Source organism: Peromyscus leucopus, chromosome X, assembly GCF_004664715.2.
Source record: "Peromyscus leucopus breed LL Stock chromosome X, UCI_PerLeu_2.1, whole genome shotgun sequence".
Classification (NCBI taxonomy): Eukaryota; Metazoa; Chordata; class Mammalia; order Rodentia; family Cricetidae; genus Peromyscus; species Peromyscus leucopus.
In genome coordinates, this window is record NC_051083.1 from 3,091,574 (window position 1) to 3,117,120 (window position 25,547).

Genomic DNA, 25,547 nt, shown 5'->3' on the forward strand with positions numbered 1-25,547 from the left:
TCCTCTTTCTTTTGTTCAAGATATTGAGAAAAATGTCTTGCTTGTTTTAAGTAAATTGAAATACTTATTTTTGATATAAAATAAATTTATGATAGTAATAACCATAGCTAATAATATTCAGCTATTTTTTTTTATTAAACAATGTTTTTATTATGGTTTTACTCATATATCCATTAATAGATTTTTCTGATACAACCAGAAAACAAACATGCAAGATTCTTAGCCTTCACAGAGCTTACAGTTTAATGGTGTGACAAGACTATTGCACTGGCTAGTTTTTATATCAACTTGATACAGGTCATCTGGGAAGAAGAAATCTTACTGAAGAAAAATGCCTCCATAGGATTGGCTTGTAGGCAAGTCTGTAGGGCACTTTTCTTGATCGATGAAAGATGGGAGAGGAGCTCACTTTAAGCAGTTTCTCCCTGGGCTGGTGGTCCTGGGTTCTAAGAAATCAGGCTTAGCAGATCATAAGTGAGCAAGCCAGTAAGCAGCACTCCATTATGACCTCTGCATCAGTTCCTGCCTTTAAATGCACACCCTATTTGAGTTCCTGCTTTAAGTGTCCTCAGAGATGGACTGGGATGTGGAACTAACTGTAAACTGAAATAAACCCTTTCCTCCCCAAGATGCTTTTGGTCATAACGTTTCAGCACAGCACTAGAAGTCGAAGCCATGAATCAAAGGAGGTCTTTGAGCCACAAACACATGCCAGCACTGACCTTTTGAAAGGGAAAAAACAAAGATTATCCTTGATCTGGAATATATACAATGTAGAGTATACACAAATAGCTTTGGTTTGTGCGGTGACCTTTTAGCCTCACTGATTCATAAAATGAGAATAGTAATAGGTTTCTTGCCAACTGTTCATTATATCAAAGAAAAAAAATGTGTAAAAGCTTTTGACAAACTTCTGTAAAAAACAGCCAACATGGAGGAAAGGGCTTTATAATAAAAAAATTTAAAAGTACATTAGAATAGCTCAGTATGTGTTCACATACTTATCAACTAGTTACCACAAGTACTGACACATTTTGTCCTATGTGGCCCTTGTTGTTTTGGAGGGGGGTTAAGGAAGCAAATCATCAACATCTCACACACACACACACATAGTTTCAATATGTATTAATCAGAAAAAGAATTCATTTTTTAAAATAAATTTTTATTTCATATTGCATGAGAGTTTTTTTTGATTAAGAAATTTTTTTATTCATTTTACATACCAAAGAGCCCCTTCTTCTCTCCTCTTGCCTCTCCAGCCTCCCCCTCCCAACCCACCTGCCCATTCCCTCCAAGAAGGTAAGGCCTCCCATGGGGAGGAACATTTAATAGAGGCAAGTCCAACCCCCCTCCCCCTGCCTCAAGGCTGTGCGAGGTGTCCCATCATAGGTAGTGGGCTCCAAAAAGCCTGCTCATGCACAGGGGATGGATTCTGATCCTACTGCCAGAGGCTCCCTTAAGCAGATCAAGCTACACAACTGTCTCATTAATACATGAGAGTTTTATCTGCCTCAGTGTAAAGTCTGTTCCATGTGTATGGCTGGTACCCTCAGAGGCACTAGGTCCTTTGTAACTGGAGTTACGGATGGTTGCAAGCTGACATGTGTATGCAGGAAACTGAACCCTAATCCATTGTAAGAGGAGACAGTGATCGGAACAACTGTGCCATCTTTCTAGCTCTCAAATAAATTAATTCATTTAAAAAAGACAGTAAAAACCCAAACAGTCACAAATACCATTATCACTTCTAACAACCCAGAAGCAGGGTCTGGAGAGATGTCTCGGTGGTTAAGAGCACTTGTTGCTCTTCTAGAGGACCTAAGTTTGATTCCCAGCACCCACATAGTAGCTCACAATTATCTGTGACTCCAGTTCCAGGGGATATGATTTCTTCTTTTGGCTTCCACAGGCCCTGTCCACACATGGTGCACAATCATACATTCAGGCAAAACACCCAGACACATAAAAGTAAATAAATAATTAAAAATATATCTCATTGTTGTTTATATAAGGCTCATCATGTAGGCAGAGTTTTACTGTCCTTACTGCCTGCTCCCAAATAAACACACTCAAAGGCTGAATGTGAATTATAAATGCTTTCTGATAGTTCAGGCTGATAGCTAACTCTTACCCTTAAATTAACCCATACTTCTATTTATGCTCTGCCACATGGCTTACGGCTTGTTACCTCATTTTCTACACATCCTGCTTGCCCAGTGGCGGCTGGCTGATGTCTTCCCAGACTCTCCTGACTTCACCCTTCATCTTCCCATCATTCTTTCTGAGTCATGCTGTCTCGCCCAATCTCTTCTTGCCCTGCTATTGGTCAATCAGTTTTTTTTTTTTTTTTATTAACAATGAGCATAATCCACAGCAGGCTCAAGTATTGGATTTTATTAGTATAATACTATACCTCTGGCTCTTTTTTTTTTCCAGGTTGGTATCAAGCTCTTAGGCTTCACTAACTCTGGCGTCAACCTGTAGAATATCTTATAGTAAGAGCAGTTACCATCACCTCAGACCATTGTTGTGTCTAGTCTAAGAATCTGAGGATTCCACCTTTCATCTCACTTTTGCTTTTGTCTTACAATCTATTTGCTGATGGAACTATAGAATAATCATTACTAAACTTTAATATGAGCTAGGTATGGTTGCACAGGTTTGTAATACCAGCCCTCTGCAGGCTGAGGCAGCAGGATCAGGAGTTCAAAGCCGTCCTGGACTATGTAGCATGACTTTGTCAAAACAAACAACAAAACCTCATGGACATCTTCAAATATTAAAGAACCTGTTAAGCCACAAGGTTCAATTGGGCATGGTGAGTAGTAATCCTATCACTTGGGGGCAACAGAATAAGGATTTCAGAAGTTTGCGTCCAGCTTGTCTACACAGTAAGTTTCAGGTTAGTCAGGACATACACAGTGCCTTTAAAATAAGCAGTAGAAGGGTGAAAAGAGAGAGCTGGGCAATGTCCTGCATGTGCTAGAGATCTGGGTCCTGCCTGAGCCTGAAATACCATTGCTTTGAGAAGAGATAATAGAGACTGGAGGATCATCTGGGTGTCCTGGTTTCCAGTTTAGCTCCAAGTTTGGTAAAGATGCTGTCTCAAAGGCATAGAGTGGTAGGGCAGAACACTTGATGTCCTCTTCTGGCCTTGGCATACACCTGGAAACACCCCCACCCCCGAGAGAGAGAGAGAGAGAGAGAGAGAGAGAGAGAGAGAGAGAGAGAGAGAGAGAGAGAGAGAGACTACAGATTTCTGTGTCCTATTTCCATAGATCCTGATAAAGTGTTGCATTTCTAGTAAATTACCAGGTGATGCTCTTGCTGTTGGTGTGGTCCAAACTTTGAAAAGTGGTGTCCTTCACCATGTTCATTTTCCTTTTTGGGTCCATTTAATGAATTGCTTATAATAATTAAAATTCAGAATTTATGATTACATTCTTTGGGTTTAGAATTTAGTTTTGACATGATTTGGGCAGGTCAGTTAATTTTTCTGTCAACACAATATTGCAGAATCACTCTGAGGATTAAATAAATCTTTTTGTTGTTGTTGTTGAATGAAGTGCTTATTTAATATAGTACTGGTGCTTAACAAAATTGTTGTTTAATGAAGTGCTTATTTAATATAGTGCTGGTGCTTAACAAATATTGCACAAATTTAAATATTTTTCCACCAGGAAATTAGAGAGGGCTGCATTGTCTGCGGAAGGCCTTGAATGTCGTCGGGTTTTGTTGTGTTTTGCATACTTTTTACATTAGCTGAAGAGCCCCAGATTCACCTGGGAGCATTCTCAGCCTGCTCCTTAAATCAGCCAAAATCCACTTCTTGAAGTGGGCAGGTCACGAGATCCACGGGATCACATGACTCGCGGAACAACATGGCTGCGCCCGCGCGAGGGCCCGCTCTCGGCTGCTGCACCGGGCTACCTCGCGTCTTCTGGCTGCTGGTGCTGGCGTTCGGGGCGGCAGAGAGCGAAGAGGCCGGGGCTGGGGAAGGCACGGCGTCCCTCGCGGGCTCGTGCGGATGCGGATCGCCCCAGCGGCCCGGGGCCCACGGCAGCCCAGCGGCCGCGCAGCTCTACTCCCGGGAGTCGAACGCCCCGGGCCTGGCCTCGGGCCCGCGACCGCTCGCACTCACCAAGGTGCGCCTTCCATTCTTTCTTCGGGGCTTGTGGGTGCCTCCGGTCTCGGGCACGAGGCCGGGAGGAGCCAGGCTAGGGGTGATCAGGGAGGCCTGGTAAGGGTCTAACCACACCCCAAGTCACTCAGCTCATGATCCCATTTGACAGGAGGTCCCCCCCCTCCCCCGCTTCCTGCTCCTCCCTACCGGGAGGTGGGCTGGGTTTTGTGGCAGTGTTTATTACTGAAGTTTCAAGAGTTTAGCTCGAAGAGTGTTGTCCATTATTTTTTATGTCTTCTTGCCCACGTCTCCCTTCCTCCACCCTGCTCTCCTGGTGAAGAGCTAAGAATTTAAAGTTGGATGGATTCGGATTTAAGTTCTCAGTTGGTTCTGGTTGAGTTTTGTTTTAGTTCCTGGGGAGACTGAGTCTCCAGCCCTGCCTTAAACTCACCTGCAGTCTACTTCGGTGGCATATGCTTGATGAGGGCAGGCTTGTGTAAGTTATCCTGTGTGCTTACACTTGAGCCCAAGGAAGGACCAGGCCAAGGGTACTTGCTTTATTGCTTTTATTTATGTCTTTTGCACAGTGCCTAGGTGTGTTAGATGTTGGCATATACAGATGAAAACAGTGAATAAAGAAATGGTTCTTCATTCTTCCTGCTAGCTGCTTGTCTATGTGTGCATTTGTGGAATAAACTTAAGGGAATTCACCCCAGGTCCTCAGAATAACACTCTTTTTTTCTGTATTCCTATACAGTCTATCCTTGTTTCCCTCCTCACTTTTCTTTCCTCTATGTTAATTGGCACTAATGTTCAGGACTTGATGAGGGGATAACATTCTATGTGGGTCTTGCCTGACCCTTTCTTCCCCTGCCCTCAATATTTCCATAGAGTGACACAGTGGTAGTTGGCATTGCAACGACTAAAGATGCTTGTCTGCAGATTTCCTGTTCCAGCCAAGCTGTTGGGATGGTGGCACTTAGACCTATGACTACTTTCTCCTGTTCTATAAATGCTCCTATCATTTTTTTGGGGTGGTGGTGCCCAATGGCGACTTGTCTGTTTTACTTACTGTAGTGTTGTTTTCCCGTTACTTACTTGATGATGGGAACAGGTTTAGACCTGTTTTATTCTCTATGGACTACCCTACCCCCAGGGCCTAACCTATTTTAGGTATTTTGTAACAATCCCTTGAGTGATGTTTTGTCTTTTTTGGTAGGTACAATATTGAGAAGCTACTTTGGGAGGTAAAAGCTGTCAGGTACTTTTCAAAGAAGCCTTTGTAAACATATACTTCTACTGTAGCCACCCTCCCAAGAATCCTGTGCAGTGTATTGTCTTCTAGTTCATAGGTGAGGCAACTGAATCATCATAAATCAAATCTCAGTGCTGGACGAAATCAGGGTGCCATTCCTCCTATGAGTAATGTCTGTGTATATGGTATGGCTACATAGTTCTTACGTAGCCAACATAGCTGTTGACATATCAATTTCTTTTGCCTGAGCCTTTTATGTTAAGTTTAAAAAGTGGAACGAAGGAAATGGAAAAAGAGCCTTCCAAAAGAGTTGTATATGAGTTTATTTCATTTTTATGCACAAAACAATTCTTACAGTAGCTTAAAGTGAGGAGGGAGAGAGTTATGGATTTTCTATACTGGGGAAGTTCAAGAATGGACGTGGCTGTGTACACAGCTGGATCCAGGGCATCAGGCAGCATCTCCAGGACCATCACTGACTGCCCTTGGATTATCTTATTTTAGTTAGGCTCTGTTTCTAGATAACATCCTGTCTCCCAAACCAGTTGGAAGAGGAAAAGTTCGTTTTTGGTAGGTCCAGGAAAAGTGAGCTTCGAGCCATGGTCCTGTTCCTAGTTGAATCTCTGTGCTCAGAATAAAGGCAGGATTGGCTAGGTTGTAATATATACAATTACTAAATTGCTTATCTCAAAAGTGTCCTTTAAGATCCTTTATCCCAGGATGGATGAAAATTGTATCCTTGAACACTGCTGAGAAACTCACCTGCGGTCTGTTTTCCAAAACGGAGACTCAGCTACTACTTATCTCGTGATACAACAAAGCCTGTGGAGGGAATGGCTAATGGGAAGGCTCGCCCAGGAGAAGTCGTTCTGCCTTGGGCCTTTTTTGGGGATCATAGGCTCAGCTGGCTCTTTGGTGCCTTGGACTATCCCAGTCAGTCTCTGCTGATCTGATGCTCTACAAGCTTGCTGTTTGCCTAATAAACTCACCCATTAGAGACCCAAAGCATGGCTGTCATGGATCACGACAGATCATGCATGCAGAACACAGGCCTTTGCCACAGGGCGTGTAGTTGAGTCACCCATATTCACATTGGGGCACACATGTTTATGTGTGAGGTTTTGAGAAGGGATTTTTCAAAGGAGACTTCAGATGCTTCTGCATGTAGAGGTATAGATGCTGGGTAGGCCACACTAGCAGCTGCTCACGGCCCTTCATAGTGGTGTGCAGCCTAAGCATAGTTCTGTGATAATGGAGTGATTCTTCACTACCTTATGCTTCAGTCTTTAAGGAAATGTTTACTCTGTGTGTGTGTGTGTGTGTGTGTGTGTGTGTGTGTGTGTGTGTGTTTGTGCATGCACTCCCATGAAGGTCAAGGGACAACTTTAAGGAGTCACCTCTCTCTATCTACCTTTACATGGGTTCTGGGGATCGTATTCAGGTTTCCAGGCTTGTACAATAAGTGGCCTCATACTCTGAACTGTCGCACTAGCCCCTATGGGTCTGTCTTGAGTGGCAGTGGCAGAAGATGTGGTGAATGGGAAGAATGGATTATTGGACTTCTTTAATTTAGTCCTCAGGTCCTGAAGAGTGAAATACCTGGATGTATGGAATTTCACTAGAATGGGCATTTTACATTTGTAGGACGAAAAGCCTGATTAGTATAAGTTAGAAATTATGATCCACTTAGAGCAGTCTAGAGCTATTTTTATCTGTATTCTTCAGAAAGGAAACCTGGCCTATTCAGTACTCGCTATCTTCGTTGGTTAATCAAAGAGGGAAAAGAAATTAGGCCAGGAGTCCACAGTGCAAGCTGTGACGGTGTTAGCATTGCTGGTATTCACCTTGGGGGAGAAGAGTTTGAGAAATAATTAGTAATTGCAGAAGTCTGTTGGGTACAGTGTGCCGGCACAGCTTCCTTGGGCTGTGGCTTTGAGCTGAAGGACGTGAAGCTATCCTCATAGTAAGACCTTGTCTTCTGTGGACTTGATTTTTTTCCCCTTTCCCCACTTTCTGTTACTCCTTTATGAAACCTTTTCTTGTTGGGGGGGGGGGGAAGGTGACTGTGTAGCCTAGGCTTTGCCTTGAATTCATGATACTTTTGCCTTTTCAAGTGCTGTGATAACAGCACCAAATATGGCTCTTTATGAAACCTTTATGGGATCTTAAGACTCATTTTAGTCGGTGGTGGTGGTGCACATCTTTGATCCCAGCACTCAGGAGGCAGAGCCAGGTGGATCTCTGTGAGTTCAAGGCCAGTTTGGTCTACAGAGTGAGATCCAGGACAGGCACCAAAACAACACATAGAAACCCTGTCTTGGAAAAACAAACAAACCCAAAAAACAAACAAAACAAAACAAGACTTATTTTAAGACTATTTTGACATTATTTTAAATTATGTGCATGTGAGCGCAAGTACCCATGGAAGTGCTGTGTGACACTGTCCCCAGGGGGACATAAACAAATGTTTACTCACTCTAGATAGAGAACTGATGCACCCCAAAGCAAGGATGCCACCAAATTCCAACGTAGGCTTATTCATAGGAACATGGGTCAGGGGTTATTTACAGGAGCAGAAATGACTCACAGACAGCTGCATCACCAAAGTCCACCGCAGCATGGGTAACAGCTCCCAAAAGCTGGGAACCTGGAGCCCACTGCACAGCCTGCAGGTAGCTCAAGAGCTTGGAGAGCGTTGGCTGGTCTCTGCCCCATCCAGGCAGTTCAGCTAGTCTGAGAGTATCTCTTTGAGATTCTTCCTGCTTAAATATGCAAGGGAGAGAGGGACCTTGTGAATCTGGTTAGTTTCAGGGACTTCCATCAACTTTTTTTTTTGCTTCCTGGGCTTAATGAGTTTCCTTGCAGGAAGGAATGCTTCACCTCCTCTCTGTAAGCATCCTGTATTGTAAGGAGCCTCCTTCCAAGATGGAAGGTTTTAATCTAGGAGGAAACCGCAACACAACAGGAGGCCAGGAAGAGGGTGTTAGATCCCCTGAAGCTGGAGTTACAGGTTGTGAGCCACCTGATGTGGTGGGGCCTGGGAATTGAACTCTGAGAGCAGTGTATGCTCTTAACTGCAGAGCCATGTTTTCAGCTCCTCTTTTAAGACTACTCCTGAAACTTTTGTTCAAAATCTTGTTTTTTTTTTTTTTTTTTTTTTTTTTACTTCTTTGCAGAGGTGTTTTTTAAAATCCCACTTTGCTCGTAAGGACTGTAGAGTCTGTGCCCCAGGTGTTATAGAATATTAAGAATAATGGGAAAATCCAGCTCAGTCCCTGAGCCAAGGCTATTACAGGTTTCATTATGACACACACACATGTAGCTCATGGCTGAGACTGTCTTATAAATAACATGGACTTTTGGTCATTTTGCCTATGAATAATTCAAATAGTAACTTACTCCTCATATTCGTGGTCTTACGTGTTCAGTCTGTGAAGATCATTTGCACCTTGACTGTGGATCTTGTGCTCTGTGATGTGCTGGAGGTTTAGAGATGAAGTTTGTTTGGGGTTCATAAGAAGCCTAAGATACCAGGAAGGAGAAACTATGTAACTGAAGAGGCTGTAAAGATGCTCAGTTGGTAAAGCACTTGCCCTGCAAGCGTGGTTCTATGGTTTGATCCCCATTGCCCACATACAGAGCAGGGTGTGGTGACATGTGTTTTTGGTTCCAGCACGGGGAGACAGATAGTAAGAGGCCAGAGGCTTGCTGACTGGCCGGTCTAGCCAAACTGGTGAGCTCCAGGGTAATGAGAGGCCCTTTCTTAATGGAGTTGAATTGTGTTAATAAAGATGACACCCAAGGTGGTTCTTTGATTTCCACAAGCACATCTACATGTGTGTGCCCACCTATGCACACACACACACACACACACACACACACACACACACACATCCCCCACACAAATGTACACACAATCATACACATAAATAAAACATTAAAAAGGAAAACATTAAGACCTAAGATGATTTGTGTGTGAGTCAGAGAGAAGAGAGAGGAGATGCTACAATAGATAGAGATGCATGAGAGGAAGCAGAGTGACGTGCTGTAACACAGCTAAGGGAGGGATGTGAGGTAAGAGAGGCCTGAGGAGGAGGCAGTTCTTGGAACAGTGACATAATTAATAAAGAGACAAGGTGACTCATGGTACTTGTGCATCAAGTACAAGTAAGGGATGATACATATTAGATTCTGATGTTTTTGAAATTGCATCCTAAAATGTGATAGGAATTTCTGCACAGTTTTAAATAGGAAAGTAGATTTGATCAGGCTGACACTTCAATTTGTTGATTAATTAGTTTCTTTATGTATTTATTTGGAGACAAGGTCTCACTGTGTAGCTCTGGCCTTGCTGAAACTTGCTGTATAGACCCAGCTGGTCTTGGATTCACAGACAGCTATATGCCTCTGCCTCCTCAGTGCTGGAATTAAAGGCGTGGGCCACCGTGAATTATTAATAGATCTTACGTTTATATGGTTCCAAAATTTAAAAAGAATTGGGTGTAGAGTGAAATCCACAATCCTGAAGTCACCTGTACCTAACGTCCTCTCTCTCACACATGGGGCAACATCCCATCCTCTGTGTGCACCACGACTTCCTCCCTTATTTCTGTACTGGTGAGACTGCTCCATGCCACCATATTAAACGGTTCCTCTTTTACTTCTTAGGTCTGCTTTGCTTTCTGTTTCTGCATGGCCTACCATAAGCTTCAACAACACACTGCTGATGATTTAGTTTTTTTGTTTTCGTTTTCCCTGTTTTTCTCTGTGACTGAGCTGTGGTGCTGTGTTGGATACAGAATACTGGCATTTTCAGAAAGCTCAACTGAGATCTAAATCCTTGATAAGTGAATGGCTGGGTGGGATAAATGGGTGAGACTGGATCCAGGGAGGCCCCCAGTAAGGTACTGAAGTTGCCTGGCAATGGAGAAGGGGGCGATACTGGGAAGAGATGGGTGTATAGGAGGACCAGCCAGGCTAGGTGACCTATGGATGTTGGGATTTGGAAATAGAGGAAGTCAAGGTTTATTTCTTGGAACAGGATTGATACTCTAGATAAATATCACATTTGATACAAATCAGCTGAAAACAGTACCAGAGATTTCGAGAAGGCTCAGTGGTTAAGAGCACTTGCTGTTCTTGCAGAGAACACAGGTTTAATTCCATGCAGCCACATGCCTGCTGACAACTCTGTTACAGAGGACCTGACACCCTTTTCTGGCCCTGGCACTTCGTGCATGTGGTGTGGTACCCAGACATACATGCAGGCAAAACACTCGTACATATAAATTAAAAAAAAAAATAGCACTATTGTGACTGGAAAATATCTGCATATGATTGAAGTAACCTGTGGCTGAGCGAATCTGTAATGCTTGGACTCTCAACCTCTATTTCAATGCGTTCTGTGCTTATTGTGAAGTGCTCCCTCTCCAACTAATAACCTCTTTGAGTTTATTTTCTCTTTGACTTGAACTCTTGTTTCTAGGACAGATACTTGACAGTTCATGAGATTTGGGAGGCCTGTAAATTCACTTTTTGTTCTCATGATTTTAAAGCTATACCTTATGTCTATAGAGAGTGTTCTGACAGATGGTCTAGCTGAGAGCTTATTTATTTATTTATTTATTTATTTATTTATTTATTTATTTATTTATTTATCTATTTATCTGTTTATTTCAAGACAGGGTTTCTCTCTGTCTCCCTGACTGTCCTGGAACTCACTCTGTAGACTAGGCTGGCTTTGAACTCAGAGGTCCTCCTGTTTCTGCCTCCTGAGTGTTGGAATTAATGGCTTGTGCCACTACTGCCCAGCTGAGGGCCTATTTTTAATTAAGCTATAACTCATATATAATTCATTCTCTTGAAGTATATAACTCAGTGATTTTGTTTTTCAGTGAAGTCAAAACTATTATTTCTATCTTAGTCCAGAGTACTTTAGTATCTCCAGAGGACACACCACATCCATTAAGCATTCATTCCCCATTCCTGCCACCTCATAGCCTCTGGCTACCATAGACCTACTTTCTTTGGATTGTCCTGTTTTGGATATTTTATTGTTTTTAAACTTTAATGTACGTGTGTGTTGTGCGTGTCTAGGTATTTATGTTTACGTTGTGTGAGTGCATGTTCATGTTGTATGGAGGCCAGAGGTTGATGTTAAGAATCAACATTATTGCTCTCCCACTGCATTCATTGATGCTGGCCGAGCATCTTAGTCAAACTCAGAGCTCTCTGATATGTCTAGTCTTACTAGCAAGCATTCTCTGGGGCCTGGAATGACAGGTGGGCTGCTTTGCTCACAACGACCTGTAATTCCAGCTCCAGGGAATCCAGCACCCTCTTCTGGTCCTGACAAGTGCCCCCACACAGAAACATACACACATAGGCACAGAGACACAGACACCTACACATACATTAAAAAGGCATAAACCTAAAAAAAAAAAGAAGTTCAGTGTTTCCCTTACCCCAGTTCATTGTTAGCCTCAGTTTTTCCAGAACTGTCTACCTTGCATGTACAAATCTGTTATGAGGTTCAACTAGAAAGATCACTTTCCCAAAAAAAAAAAAAAAAAATTTCCATCCTTTCTATGACTTGTAATTCACTATCATTGATGTATGGAGTAGTGTGTGTGTGTGTGTGTGTGTATGTGTGTGTGTGTGTGTACACTCATAAATACATGCACATGTGGAGGCCAGAGGTTGACATTAGATGTCTTTCTCAATTGCTTCTCCACTTTGTTTTTGAGGTAGAGTCTTTCACTGAACCTGGAGATCGCTGATTCAGCCAGCCTTGCTGACTTGAGCCCCTGGGATCCTCCTGTCTCTGACCCTGTTACCCCCACCACTGGGGTTACAGATCTGAGCCACCATGTCCAGCTTTGATGGGCTGCTGGGCTTCCGAACTCAGGTCCCTGTGTCTGTGCAGCAGGCACCCCCCCCCACCAGCCATCTCCCCCAGCCCTTGATTTGACTGGTTTGGCAGAGATTTCTGTGGTGGGGTTTTAAGCACTGGGGGCTTGATGTGTGCTGAGAACTTTACAGTCTACACAGATACACTTTGCTTTTGATGCGTGATGCCCTGTGTTCCCCCTTTGACTGCAGATGGTCCCCATCCCTGCTGGAGTATTTACAATGGGCACCGATGATCCTCAGATCAAGCAGGATGGAGAAGCACCTGCCAGGAGAGTCACTGTTGATGCCTTTTACATGGATGCCTATGAAGTCAGTAATGCTGATTTTGAGAAGTTCGTGAACTCAACTGGCTATTTGACAGAGGTAATTGAATGGGCTTGAGGATGTGAGGGAGAACTTGCCGTTATCCAGAACATTCAAGAAGGGTTCTATAGCTACAAACAAAAACTGAACTCTGAATGCTTTTCCTTTGTGCCCGGCACTGTGACGAACACTTCCTGTCTGTCTTTCATCTAATTTCTCACAGCAGCTCCATGATGTAACAAGCTGAGAATCAAAACTGATTCATCCTAATCACACTCCTGGTCAATGATTGTAATCAGGTGTGGGCATTGTGGACCACAGAACCTGTGTTGCTAACCCTGTATGTATAATATGCTGTATTGTGGTACAGCATTTTAATCCACTGGAGAGGCTGCTGTTCACTAGGCCTTCTGAGAACACAGCTGGCCTGTAATTCTTCTCAATGCATCACAGACTGCCGGTCCCACAAGCACACACATTTCATAAGTGGTCAAGTGTCTAAGTGCAGCTTTTCATTGTCATGGCTTTATTTTAGTATCTCAGTGACTCAAAGCTCTTTTCTGGGGGGCAGTTTTAGGCATTTTCCAGGGGTCACTGAATCACAGTGCAAGGCAAGAGAATGTTTGTCCCAAATGGGAACTGGGGTGTTGATCTTCTAGTTTATGACTGTTTTGGTGAGAATATCAATGTACATCTTCCTAAGTCCTGTCCTTTTTAAAATCTCATAAAAAAAAAAAAAACCTTTGCCTTTTTATTCAGTTTGTGGAGTCCCTACTTTAAGCTTTTTTTTTTTTTTTTAGTTAAAAAAATTCATTTGGATGAATGCCAAAAGCAAAACAACATTTGGGTTCAGTTCTGCACTGTCTCATGTCTTTGGAATTTCCTAAAATATACGAAGTGGTTGTAAATCTTGTTTATAGATATTTGTAGCAAGCAAAAGTTTTTATTCCTTTTGTTTCATATTCTCAGCTCAATTCATAATCTATTAGAAAAATTGTGTGTGTGCATGTGTGTGTATATGTATGTATGTACATGAGGATGTGGGTGCATTCTCCCATGGGGGTATGTACAGAAGCCAGAAGTTAATATTGGGATATCTTCTTCAGTGGCTTCTCTATATTACTGTTTTTATTTTTATTTTTATTTTTATTTTTTGAGACAGGGTTTCTCTGTGTAGTTTTGGTCTTTCTCTGTAGACCAGGCTGGCCAGGCTGGATGAGAAATACTGCATCTCCATACTTATAATCTTTACTTTCACTGAAGACATAGACTGCAAGCCATGATAATAGCACACAGAGGACTTTATCACCAAGAAAAGTCACAGCCAGACTTTGTTTATCACGTTGTTGCTGTTGAAATGCTGTTTGCATTCATCTCCACCTTGAAATATGAGAATTATAAGACCTGACTTGATGTTTATTATATAAGCACACATACCATTGCAGCACTAATTTTAAGTAATTGTCTTGGTAATCCTATTGGTTATAGTTTATGAACCTCTCATTCTGATGAGGTCTCAGCTTCATGCTGCCAGGAAGGTGTAGGGCACAACAAAGTTGAGAATCCCTGCCTTGGACACAGTGTTTCCTGTTCTCGTGGCATTTCACACACTTCCCCCAATGTCTCTAACTTGGTTGTACGTATCCCCACTCGTCACCACAGTCTACCAGTGGCTCTGCTTCTGTTCTAGGGGATGGTGCACCCTCCCCTTTGAGTGCCTTTAGTTCCCTCTGCTTGGAACTGGAGCGCCCTGCTTGTCTCTTCCGGCATGGCTTCCTGCTGCGTCAGTCTGCTTGGCTGGATCGTCCCTTTCTTCAGAGCCGTCTACTCACTCTGCCAGGAGGCCATTATTAGGGGTTTTACTTTATAAAGCAAAATTAAGTAGTAATGACTTTTATGATTTTTTCAGCTTGATTTTTCTCTCTGCCCTCACATTGAAGTCCCTTAAGAACAGAGACCATCCCTTCCTGGGGATTTATAGTCAGTTAATGGTTGCTGGGGGAGGGAGAGCCATTTTCTTCAATGGTATAGCCATGGACAAGTGCCTATGCTCCTGTAAATAACCCTTTACCCATGTTCCTGTAAGCAACCATAATTAAACTCATCAGAATACACATACTCCTCCCCCCCCCACCACATGGGAGGGGAGTGGAGAAAGGGCTCTACTTGGGAAGAAGAGGATGGTTATAGAAAGTAGGAAAAGACCAAGAGAGGATAAATGAGTGCATATAATCAAAGTGTTTTCTCTACCTGTATGAAAATGTCATAATAAAATCAATCCTTTATTACATATAATTAATATATGCTGGTAAAAAATGTCAAAAAGGACAGAGTCCATGCCTATGAACTACTGACAATGGTAATCCCTGATTTAGCCCTAGACCAGGCATGTGACAGTAGGTGTATATGTTGAATGAATGAGTGGCCTGGGTTGTTAGGCATCGTGGTATTGCTACGATCTTATGAATTCTGTCAGAGGTGAAGAAAACATTCAAGTCTAGTCAATAAAAACAGGCTGGGGCCTCTTGTAAGGCCTGATGTACAGGGATTAGGACTCAGTTAACCTCACCTGGTGAGGATAGGCCAGGCCTAGAGGGGAAGACTAGGGGTATTCCAAGAACTGGTCATGTAAAATGAGGAGACTAGGGGGGCTGTCCACACTCAGTCATTTCATTTCTCCTGAGCTCGCTGTGCTAGAACCCCCAGATTTGACAGGGGCAGCTTGTTCTGGCCTCCTTTCAGCCCCCATCATTAGAGTCTCTGGGGCTGGAGAGCAGCAGTCTGAGTTTGAACAAGCTGCCTGTGTGAGCCCCACTGCACAAGCTGGGGAGCTGCTGGCCTAGTAGAAGTTGTTCACACAGGCAGGCACAGAGCTCTGGGGAGCCCCAGTAAAGTGAGTCCTCATGTTTCATGGATGTGTCAGAGCAGTTGGCAATGTAGGAGGAAGACTAGAGCAGTGGAACCACAGGTCCTAGAGGTCAAAGGGTCCCACTTCCAGAGCAGATATTGATGACGATTTGTGACAGTACTGTCAAAAAGTGATCCAAATACAGATTTCCATCTGATGCTTAGCTTGGTCCCTTGTAAACTCATGGACCGTGTCAGCGAATCAGCAAGCAGTGCCATTTAGTTCTTTTAGGTAGATCCTAGGAGCAGGGCAGAGGACAAACGGCTTGCTTATGCAATATCACATATGTAAATATCCGGAGAAATGTGTTTCTTCCGCAGGGCATCATTTTCTCAGAATCCAATCTCTTCTAGCTTGCAGTCTTATCTGCTAATCAGGTCTCATATGAAAGCAGTCTCATGAGTGAAATGAACCTGTTTTAAGAGGAAATTGGATGCTTTCAAGTCATTTCTGAGTAGTTGGCGAAGTCATAGGGAAAACCTGAGTCCACTTGGATGGGAAAAATCACCATAGTAGCACTGTGGAAAAAAAAATGGCACCCTTGAAACCTGTGACTCTAACCTTTTCTGGTTACTCTCCTTCAGGCAGAGAAGTTTGGCGACTCCTTTGTCTTTGAAGGCATGTTGAGTGAGCAAGTGAAGGCGCACATCCACCAGGCAGTAAGTAGTGCTTAAACAGGCTCTTTTATTTCTTTGGGACTCATCAGAAACTACAAATACCACCTTCCTCTCCCTGCTGGTGCCTAACCATCCTCCCGCTGTATATTTGCCCTGAGTCACAGGCCCATGGATGCCTTGTCTGGCTGAAAATACACAAGCCCAGGATGGCGTCTGCTGAAACTTCCGGTCTGCTTTGAGTTTCTGCTTGTGCCTTGGAGTGGCACTGTGCTCCTACCGTGTGTAATCCCAGTTCTGTACTTTGGATGTGTTTTACTTGTAGCCATTTTTACAGTGGAGGATAAATGAGTGTTACAGACTGTTTTCACAGTCTTGATCTTAGCAGTGGCTGGTGTGAAGCTGGAGTGGTGTTAGCATTCATGAACCCCTGGGCCAACTCGTCCATGGCAGGAGTCCTCTTGCTGGGGATGTTCATACAAAACAGGGCTGGGAACTAGTTCCTGGAGGAAGGGGTATGCCATCTTGTACAGAGAGAATGTAGGGGTGTGAATTAAGTCTGTTTTTCTCAGACACGGAGACTATTGGCTAGGCTTCTATAAGTACTCTGTGTCAGAAAGAGCTTGGGATTCCTGTGTCAACCAGTTCAGCAGGTCTAGAAATATTTGTTTGTATGTATGTCTCATGAATATGTAAAAACAAGAGAGCGAGTGAGGTTAGCTGGGAAGTTGAGAATTCTTACGACATAGTGAGAGCAGAGACTGAAGAGGAGGAGGTAATGAGAGGGAGTGGGCCTGGGGGGGGTCTCACAACTCAAGGAAGACAGATGCTCAGGGTGAAGATGAAGAAAGCTCGTTCTTCTTTTCTACAAGTTCCCCTTAAATAATTCGAGCCTGGGGACCGGAGAGATAGCTCAGTGGTGAAGAGCACTGGCTACTCTTAGAGAGGACCCATGTTCTATTCCCATACCCACATGGGGGCTCACAGCCATCCATAACTTCAGTTCTAGGGAATATGATGCCCTCTTCTGGCTTCCGCAAGCACTGTATGCTTATGGTACACAGACATGCAGGCAAGCTAACATCCCCACACATAAAATAAAATTAAAAAGTCCTTTCTGAACTTCATCCTAAAGTGTTGGCATCACTGTGTCCTTTCCTGGAAGTAGCAGCATCAGGAAATGGACCCCTTCTGGTTCTTGCTTTCTCTTTCTGTTCCAACCAATGTAGAACAGTGTGGAGTAGGGGGAGATGAAGTTGACTTGGTCTCAAATTGTAAAATTGTATTCTGGCGAGTCAGGCCATTTTTTTATATTTGTTTTTAGTAAATGTTTAAAAGATATGATTGTCCTTTTGAATTCCAGTTTGCTCATTGCCAGTTAATATCGTCTCTTATATAATCTGATCCCCCACTTCTACTTTGTTTTGTTTTGTTTTAAAGGGATTGAGTTCAGCTCAGGGCAGTGGTGATGACCCAGCAAACAGCTCAGGGTGCAGCTCCTGTTTTAAGATAGGAGTTCAGATGAAGGAGTGCACCTGCTTCTATTTTAAGACATGGGGTTCAGATGAAGGAGTCCGTCCACCTGCTCCTGTTTTAAGATACGGGGTTCAGATGAAGGAGTTTGTCTACCTGCTGTTTCTGTAATTTGCCTTTCCGATGCAGGGCCCCGTGTCTCTTAGGGGCTACTAATGTATTAGGTGTGAAGACAGACATGGAGCATTGCCAGGCTCCTGAGGTGCCCTGAGTGATAGTGAAGTGTGCGTGCTCGTAGCCAGGATGAGGACAAGCACCTCTCACCTGGCTACGGGGTTGGCCTCTTGCTTAAATGCTTATAATGGAAAAATAAACCTTTTAAGGCTGTTTTGAAAGGGTTGAATGAGTAAAGTAAGTTTGTTGATGGTCCGGGAGAGCTTTGTCCCATCTCCTTTATTAGCCTGACTTATCTCTACTCACTAGACCTTTAGTAACCTCACATTTCCATAAGGCAGGATGTGGGATGTCCATGAGATGAATTTAGGTTGACTTTAGGAGGTAGATGAGACAGTGGAAGGTCACCTGGAATCACAGTACCCTCCCCTCTCATGCATCTTTAGGCGTTCAGTCAAAAGAAGGGCTCATTTGAGTTCTGGAATGTCCTTAACACCTGGCAGTAGTTTGCTTTTAGTGTAAAAAACAGGTGTAGGGGGCTTGCCGAAGCTGTATTAACCGGTAATGAGTAACTGTGTTTATTTTTATGTGGTTGTTTTCAGGATTGTATTCTGTTTATTCCAGTTTGCCCTAGTGGTATGAATTTTCCTATTCTTTTTTGGTGTCCAATAAAACACAAATACAGGTGCCACCTGATTCAAATGTGTTACTACATTATCCTAAGATGGAGCACACTTGCCCGTCACCCAGCTGAGGGATTAGCGATGCTACCTGCCCCAGCAGCCCCTGTGTGTCACACTAATCACACCCGTTCTGTTCCCAGAGTAACCCCTGGTCTGCTTGTAAAGTGAGTTCTCCCTTGCCTTTCATTCCAGCAGCATCACCTGGGGTATACCTTAAGTTGAATTTTGCTCATTTACAGACGTGTTTGTCAAAGGCATTACTAATATGCTTTCCATCATGTCCTGCATTTGTCTTCTCTTTAATTTTTCCCCTCTGAAGACCGTAGAACATTCAGCGTGTGGACTTTCCCAGTCTGAATCTTGCTGATGGACAGCTGTAGTACAGTTCACCTCTTGTCTCTGGTCTGTGTTTCCTGCAGACGGTAGCTGCGTTCTGAAGTGTGGTCAGGTTCATGTGTACCTGTGTCATGAATCTCATGGTGGTATCTTCCCCTAGCACAGGGGTTCTCAACCTGTGGGTCATGTATCCCATATCCTGCATATCAGATAATAATGATTTGTAACAATAGAAAAATTCCAGTTATGAAGTAGCAATGAAATAATTTTGTGGTGGGAGTTACAACAACATGAGGGACTGTTTGAGAGGGTTGCAGCAGTAGCAACGTTGAGAACCACTGCTCTAGCATGAAGCAGCTAATGTCTGCTGCTTCATCCTTTTGTCATACCAGCTGATGCTTAGTAGCCATGTCCACGAACTTATTGAGATTGTAGATGATGGGAGCCTAATTCTTTTTAATTTATTGATGAAGATACTTTCATAAAGTAGTAGTTCCCTCCACTTAACTGTTTTCTTAACCATTGGTACAGGTTACACTAGAATGGTAGGTAAATGCTCAGTTCTTTACCACTTAAAAAAAGAAAGAAAGAAAGCCAGACATGGTGGCGCATGCCTTTAATCCCAGCACTTGGGAGGCGGAGGCAGGCAGATGTCTATAAGTTTGAGGCCACCTTGGTCTACAAGAGTTCCAGGACAGCCAGGGCTACACAGAGACTCTGTCTCAAAAAACAACAAAATAAAAAAACAAAAACAAAGAATTAGCATACTTTGGAAGTGGCTCAGTGGTTAAGAACACTGGCTGCTCTTCCAGAGGAACGAGGTTTAATTAATTCTCAGCACCGCATATTTGTCTATAACTCCAGTTGAAGGGGATCTGATACCTTCTTCTGGCTTCTGTAGAGCACTGTATGCACACAGTGAGTGAACATACATGGAGGCAAAATACTCATACACATAAACTAAAACATGGAAAGAAGTGAACTGGTTACTTCTTACTCTTCAAAGGTAGCCAGCTAGATCTACCTCCCACATACCACCAATTAGGTGTGTGCTCAGGTGTGCGCGTGTGTGCGTGAGTGAGAGAGAGAGAGAGAGAGAGAGAGAGAGAGAGAGAGAGAGAGAGAGAGAGAGAGATTGGTGCCTGGGATGGAACTGAGGGCCTCAGGCATGCTGGATAAGCACTCTACTATTGACCTATATCACCAGATCATGAACTTGAAAAGGCACCCTGTGCTCAAAAATAGCAAAGTATGGCCTTCAGTCTTCTGATTCCAAGTGAATGAAATTCGTAACATGTTTAAATACAAGAATTTCTTTCTTTTATTTTACTAAAATAAAATAGAAGTTTTATTTTACTTCTTCCTTTTAATTTTATTTTACTATTTTTTCCAGGGTATCTGTTTTCAGGAGTATCCTATGCAAATTAATTTATTCAGTGTCTATCTTTCTTTTTTACAAGAGTCACCTCACTACACATGGTGTTCAAATTATCATATTCAGTGTTGTCATTTCCCAGCTTCTGTTGCCCTAGTATAGGATAAAAAGAAAAAGTACTTTTCTCGTTAATTAGAAATTTTATTTCATTTCACTTTTTGGCTGGCCTCGAACTCTCAGAGATCTGCCTGGCTCTGCCTCCCAAGTGCTGGGATTAAAGGCGTGCACCACTGCCACCCATCCTAGAAATTTTATTTTTAAGTTGGACATGTTAGCACACATTTGTGGTCTCTGCACTTAGGAAGTTGAGGCAGGACCATTAGAAGACCAGGGCTAATCTTGGCTACGTAGTAAATTCAAGACTAGCCTTTTTGCTTAAGACTCCACCTCAAACAAATAAACAGAAGACTCCCCAAACCAAATTTCCTTTAAAGATAGTTATATTTTCCCAGGGAGTTGTATGAGAGGGTGTGTCCTCACTGAGTTTCCTGTGGTAATAGTATCTTGTTTAACTGTCGTTCTCAGCCAGAAATGACAGGTGATACAACCTCCCTCTTGGCTGATTGCACCAGTTTTAATGTGTATTCATTGTGTATATATGTATTTAGTTCTATATAATTTTGATGCAACTATAGGTATATGTAAGTACTTTATTTAAACAAATTTTGAAGAATTCATGGATTTAAACATGCTCTGTATTTCATTCACTTGGAATCATGATCTTTTTTTGAAGGCCACGCTTTGCTATTTTTGAGCACAGGATGCCTTTTCAAGTTTATGCAGGCCCTGTTTTGTCCCCTCCTCTTGCTTTAAACAGTTGCATTGAGATGTAGTTTATATATTGTACAATTCACCTTTTTAAGTGTACGATTCAGTGTTGGTTTGGTATATTTTTAGAATTGTGCAACCATCCCCACAGTCTAATTTTAAGTTGTTTTCATTGGCCCATAAAGGAATCTTGTTCTGGATCCTTTTGAATTGTGCCTAGGAGTCCTTTATGGCTTCTTTGCTTTTTCTGATGATAGTATCTGTCCCACTGCAGTCCAGTGTTAGTTTTGCTGGAAGAAGCCCTGGTTTCTGTTCTAGTTTCTTTTTTGTTGCTGAGATAGAATGCCCAAACAAAAGGCAACTTAGGGGAGAAAGACTTTATTTTAGCTTAAAGTTTCAGAGGGAGGAGTCCATTGTGGCATGGCGATGGGAGCAGGGAACTGGCTGATCACACTGCATCCGCACTCAGGAAACAGAAAATAAGTGGGACCAGGCTAGAAACCTCAAAGCCTGCCCCTCTCTCCCCCACTCCCTCCATCCTGCACGTCCTCCAGCAGGCCTCCACCTCCTGAAGCTTCAGTAACTTTCCCAAACAGTGCTTCTGAGGCTAGAAGAATGCTCTTTGTTCAGATCACAGCTGCATCTCAATAGATGAGTGCTGTGTTTTCTTCTTCTTCTTTTTTTTTCTGTGTGTGTTCAGTGCCACTGTATCACCTACCTCTTTAGTGGGCAGGGCTTAAATAGGATACCCCCAGTTTCATGTTGATATTTTCATTTCTGGTTTCTAACTTAGCCTGTCCTATTTTACATTCTTTTATTTCTACACCAGGAATCCTGTTTCTCAGGACAGGGGCAAGACACTCACTTGTGCGCCCCCCCCCCCCCAGATAGTCAGACTACTTCATTTTATTACCGAAGCCTAGAGCCACTGCATGGAGCATGGTCCACTTTTCAACTCCTTAGACTGAGTTCTGAAACTACGTTTGTGTTCAGTCTTCTGAGTGCTGAGACTCAGTCCCTGCTAGGTCCTTCAGGAAGTGGCTGTGGGAACAGTATTCCTTCCTATCTGTTTGTCGACAGCAGCTTCTTGTCAAGGCACTTTTCAACTCCCAGGTCAGCTTTGCTGGAGAGGAAAGAGCTGGTTCACATTTGTTTTTCTTGACTGTCTTCTTACACACTTTATTTTGTTTTCTTTTGGAATAAAGCCTTGCTGTTGAAAGTCTTAAGTTTTTTTTCCTTGAAAGCTGCTTATTGTTTTTGCCTGAGTGTTCAAGTGTTTTTTCCTCTTTAGTGTGTGGTGTTTGCTCTAAAAGTATGTGTGGTGCTAATCATTGTGGGTCAGTATTGTCAGGTACAAGTTTGCCTTTTCAATTTGTATTTTCAGGATTAGGGTTTAAATATAAGAACTTTTTTTTTTTTAAATTTTTACTGTGTTTTTCTGTGCTTTCACTCACCCCGCCCTACTTTTGGAGCCTTTATTTGTAAGATCATTTTACTTTTTGGGGGTGGTAATGAGGTCAAACCTAGTCTCTTATGCATGTTAAGCAGGCACTGTACTATTGAGCCATACCTTCTGACCATGTTTATTACTTATTTTTTGAATTGCCTTTGTCCTTATTTTCCCTTAAGTTAAACATTTTCTTCATTTTGCCTGTTGGGTCTCTGAGGTAATATTTGTGAAATGACTTTTTGTTTAATTTCTAGTGCTTTATTGACTTTGGCACTTGTGTGTGTTTATGAATTAGGACTTTTTGAGAGCAAGAGCGAGAGCGTTAGAGCATGTGCCAGAGTGCACATGAGAGCTATTCTCCTATGGTTTAGATGTGGTTGTACTAGAAGATTAGTTGCAATGTGGTAGTGTGGAGAAGTGGTAGAATTTAAGTAGACTATTAAGGTAAACTTTAACCTTTAAAATTAGGAGGTAATTAGGTCACTGTGGATACTGCCTACCAAAGGGAATGATGGACTTCTTATAAGAGTTGCTATAAAGGAGCAAGCCTGGGCTGGAGAGATGGCCCAGTCAGTAAAATGTTTGCCTGTGAGCACAAAGGCCTGAGTTCGGTCCCCAGACCCCATGTGAAAAAGCTGGCTTCAGGGGTACATACCTGTAATTCCAGAACTGGGGAAACGGGCAGAAGGATTCTTGGGCTTGCTAGCCAGCCCGTCTGGCTGAATTGGTAAGCCAGTGAGAAACTTGATCCGAAAGAAGATGTTGAGCAGGTGGGAAAGTCCCTGGCCTCTGGCCTGTGTGATTACATGCATGAATGGAGTCGTCACTCTGTAAACATCCCTTTCTCCTTTGTGAGGATGGGGAGTGAGCTTTCTATACTGTGGACGCTGAACTACACTCCCAATCCAAACTAGTTTTCTTTAGGCATTACCCAGCAGCCAGTATTTTGTTAGAATCATGGGAAAAGGTTGTACACGTCTTCCAGGCTGCATTTATTTCTGTCCTGTTTCTTCATCTCTTCTTTTTCCTTACAGTAACATTGGGTTGGATTAGAACTTGAGTCATTTTGTTGTTCATTATCAACTGGTCTAGAGTAGTTTTGTGACTTTGCTCACATCCTTCTTGACCTTTCTCCCTCTTGTCATTTTGTTTTGGTCAGGTGATTTTTGCCCTGTAGGAGTTCTCCTTAGAGATTCTGTGCTGGAAGGGCACCGTGGTGTGTCAGTGTCACATTTGTGGGGTAGGCGTTCCAGTCCGTCCACACTCTGATTGTGGGTTGCTCACACTCACAGGTCGCTGTAGTGGGCACAGTTCCTTCCAGTTCTGGCTGCTTTTCTCAGATTGCCTTCTGTGCTTTTCCAGCAATGCCTGCCGGATTTTGAGGGATTTTCCCCACAGTTGTTGATCCTGGAAAGTCTGGGTGAGAGAATGTTTCAGGGGACCCCTGCAGGTTGAGGGGAACTGATTTCGGGAACAGCTCAGGCAGTGCACTTAGCGAGGGGCTGCTGTGCCCACCTGCTTTGACTGCCCACCTTCATCTCTGTGGTCAGCTCTCGGCAGTGCTCCCTCTGGGAGGTTCATTGGACACCACCCTCTCTCATCCACATTCCATGCTGACGTGCTCCCTGTCTGTTAGGTGTTCTTGTGACTTCTTGTGCCCTTCCTCTGTACTGCTTGTGGTTGGTTGTTTTTACTCTTTACTCTTTGCTCTTTTGGCAGCTGACCACTCAGCTCCCCACCCCCCAAAAGAAAATCACACATGAAATCTTATTCTTACTTATGAATGCCCGGCCTTAGCTTGGTTTATTTCTAGCCAGCTCTTCTTAACTTAAATTATCCTATCTATCTTTTGCCTCTGGGCTTTTACCTTTCTATATTTCTGTATATCTTTTCTTTCCTTCTTATTCCGTGTCTGACTGTGTAGCTAGGTGGCTGGCCCCTTCTTTTCTTGCTCCTTCTCTCATTCCTTGGTCCTTTCTTCCCAGACTTCTCCTATTTATTCTCTGCCTGCCAGCCCCACCTATCCTTTCTTCTGCCTTGCTATTGGCCGTTCAGCTCTTTGTTAGACCAATCGGGTGTTTTAGACAGGCAAAGTAACACAGCTTCACAGAGTTAAACAAATGCAACATAAAAGAATGCAACACATCTTTGCATCATTAAAACAGCAGAAACAAATGTAACACACCTGAAAATAATATTGCACAACAACTGTTCACCTCACTTATCATCATGATTGTATAGGTATTTCAGGATTGTTTCCCTTTGCTAGATTTCATTTTAAGGTGGGTCAAATGTCTTGTGGTTTTTCTTTTGTTTGTTTTGTTTTCTCCTTTTTTGAGATAGGGTCTCTCTGTATATCCCCGACTCTCCTGGAACTCACTCTGTAGGCCAGGCTAGCTTCAAACTCAGAGATCTGCCTGGCTCTGCCTTCTGAGTGTTGGGGTTAAAGGTGTGCACCACCATGCCTGGCTTTGCATTGTGTATTTACTGCTGTATTCCTAGTTCAGTGACTGTCACTTAATAAGTACTTAATACATATCTGGCAGAATGAAAGCTTATCATTTATGTATTGTGTTGGAGCACTTAGTTTTTGAAAGAGCAGAGTTCAGACTTAGTATGACCTATCTCTCTGGGTGCAAAGGCAGCTCTTCCTTGGTGAGAGATGCTGGCCTGGTCCTTAAGGTTTGAAGTGAGTTTAGAGCTGCAGTTATTTGGAAAGGGCAGTCTAGGGCTGGATGATTGGATAAGATAAAGTGCTTCTGTCGTTTGTGCTTTCATTGAAAAGAAGAGTTGTTTGCTTGTCTTAGGAGTCAGTGTGTGGCGTGGGCTCAGGAAGTAAACTGTGATAACCTTGGAAGGGGAGAACTTAATATAATAGGATAACAGGGCACAGTTGCTTTCCTCCAACCTGTTCCAAGACACTTGATCAGTATGAGGATGTATGAGGTAAGCTGGGGTCACACAATCCTGTTTAACATGCACTTCCATTTACTTTCAAGGCATAGATCTTTTTAAAAAATAATTTGTTTATTTTTATTTCATGTGCATTTGTGTTTTGCCTGCATGTATGTATGTGTGAAGGTGTTAGATCCCCTGACACTGTAGTTACAGGC

The 25,547-nt window shown here is 43.0% G+C and overlaps 1 protein-coding gene across 1 annotated transcript in view; it reads left to right on the forward strand.

The window, feature by feature from the left end:
• Positions 1-3,845: 3,845 nt before the first annotated feature.
• Positions 3,846-25,547, forward strand: part of Sumf1 (sulfatase modifying factor 1) — an 82,268-nt gene continuing 60,566 nt past the window's right edge. The window contains exons 1-3 of the mRNA XM_028867565.2: positions 3,846-4,145; positions 12,480-12,653; positions 16,086-16,160. Coding sequence (XP_028723398.1) covers positions 3,882-4,145; positions 12,480-12,653; positions 16,086-16,160 — 513 coding nt within the window. The 5' untranslated portion in view covers positions 3,846-3,881. The remainder of the gene's footprint in view (positions 4,146-12,479; positions 12,654-16,085; positions 16,161-25,547) is intronic.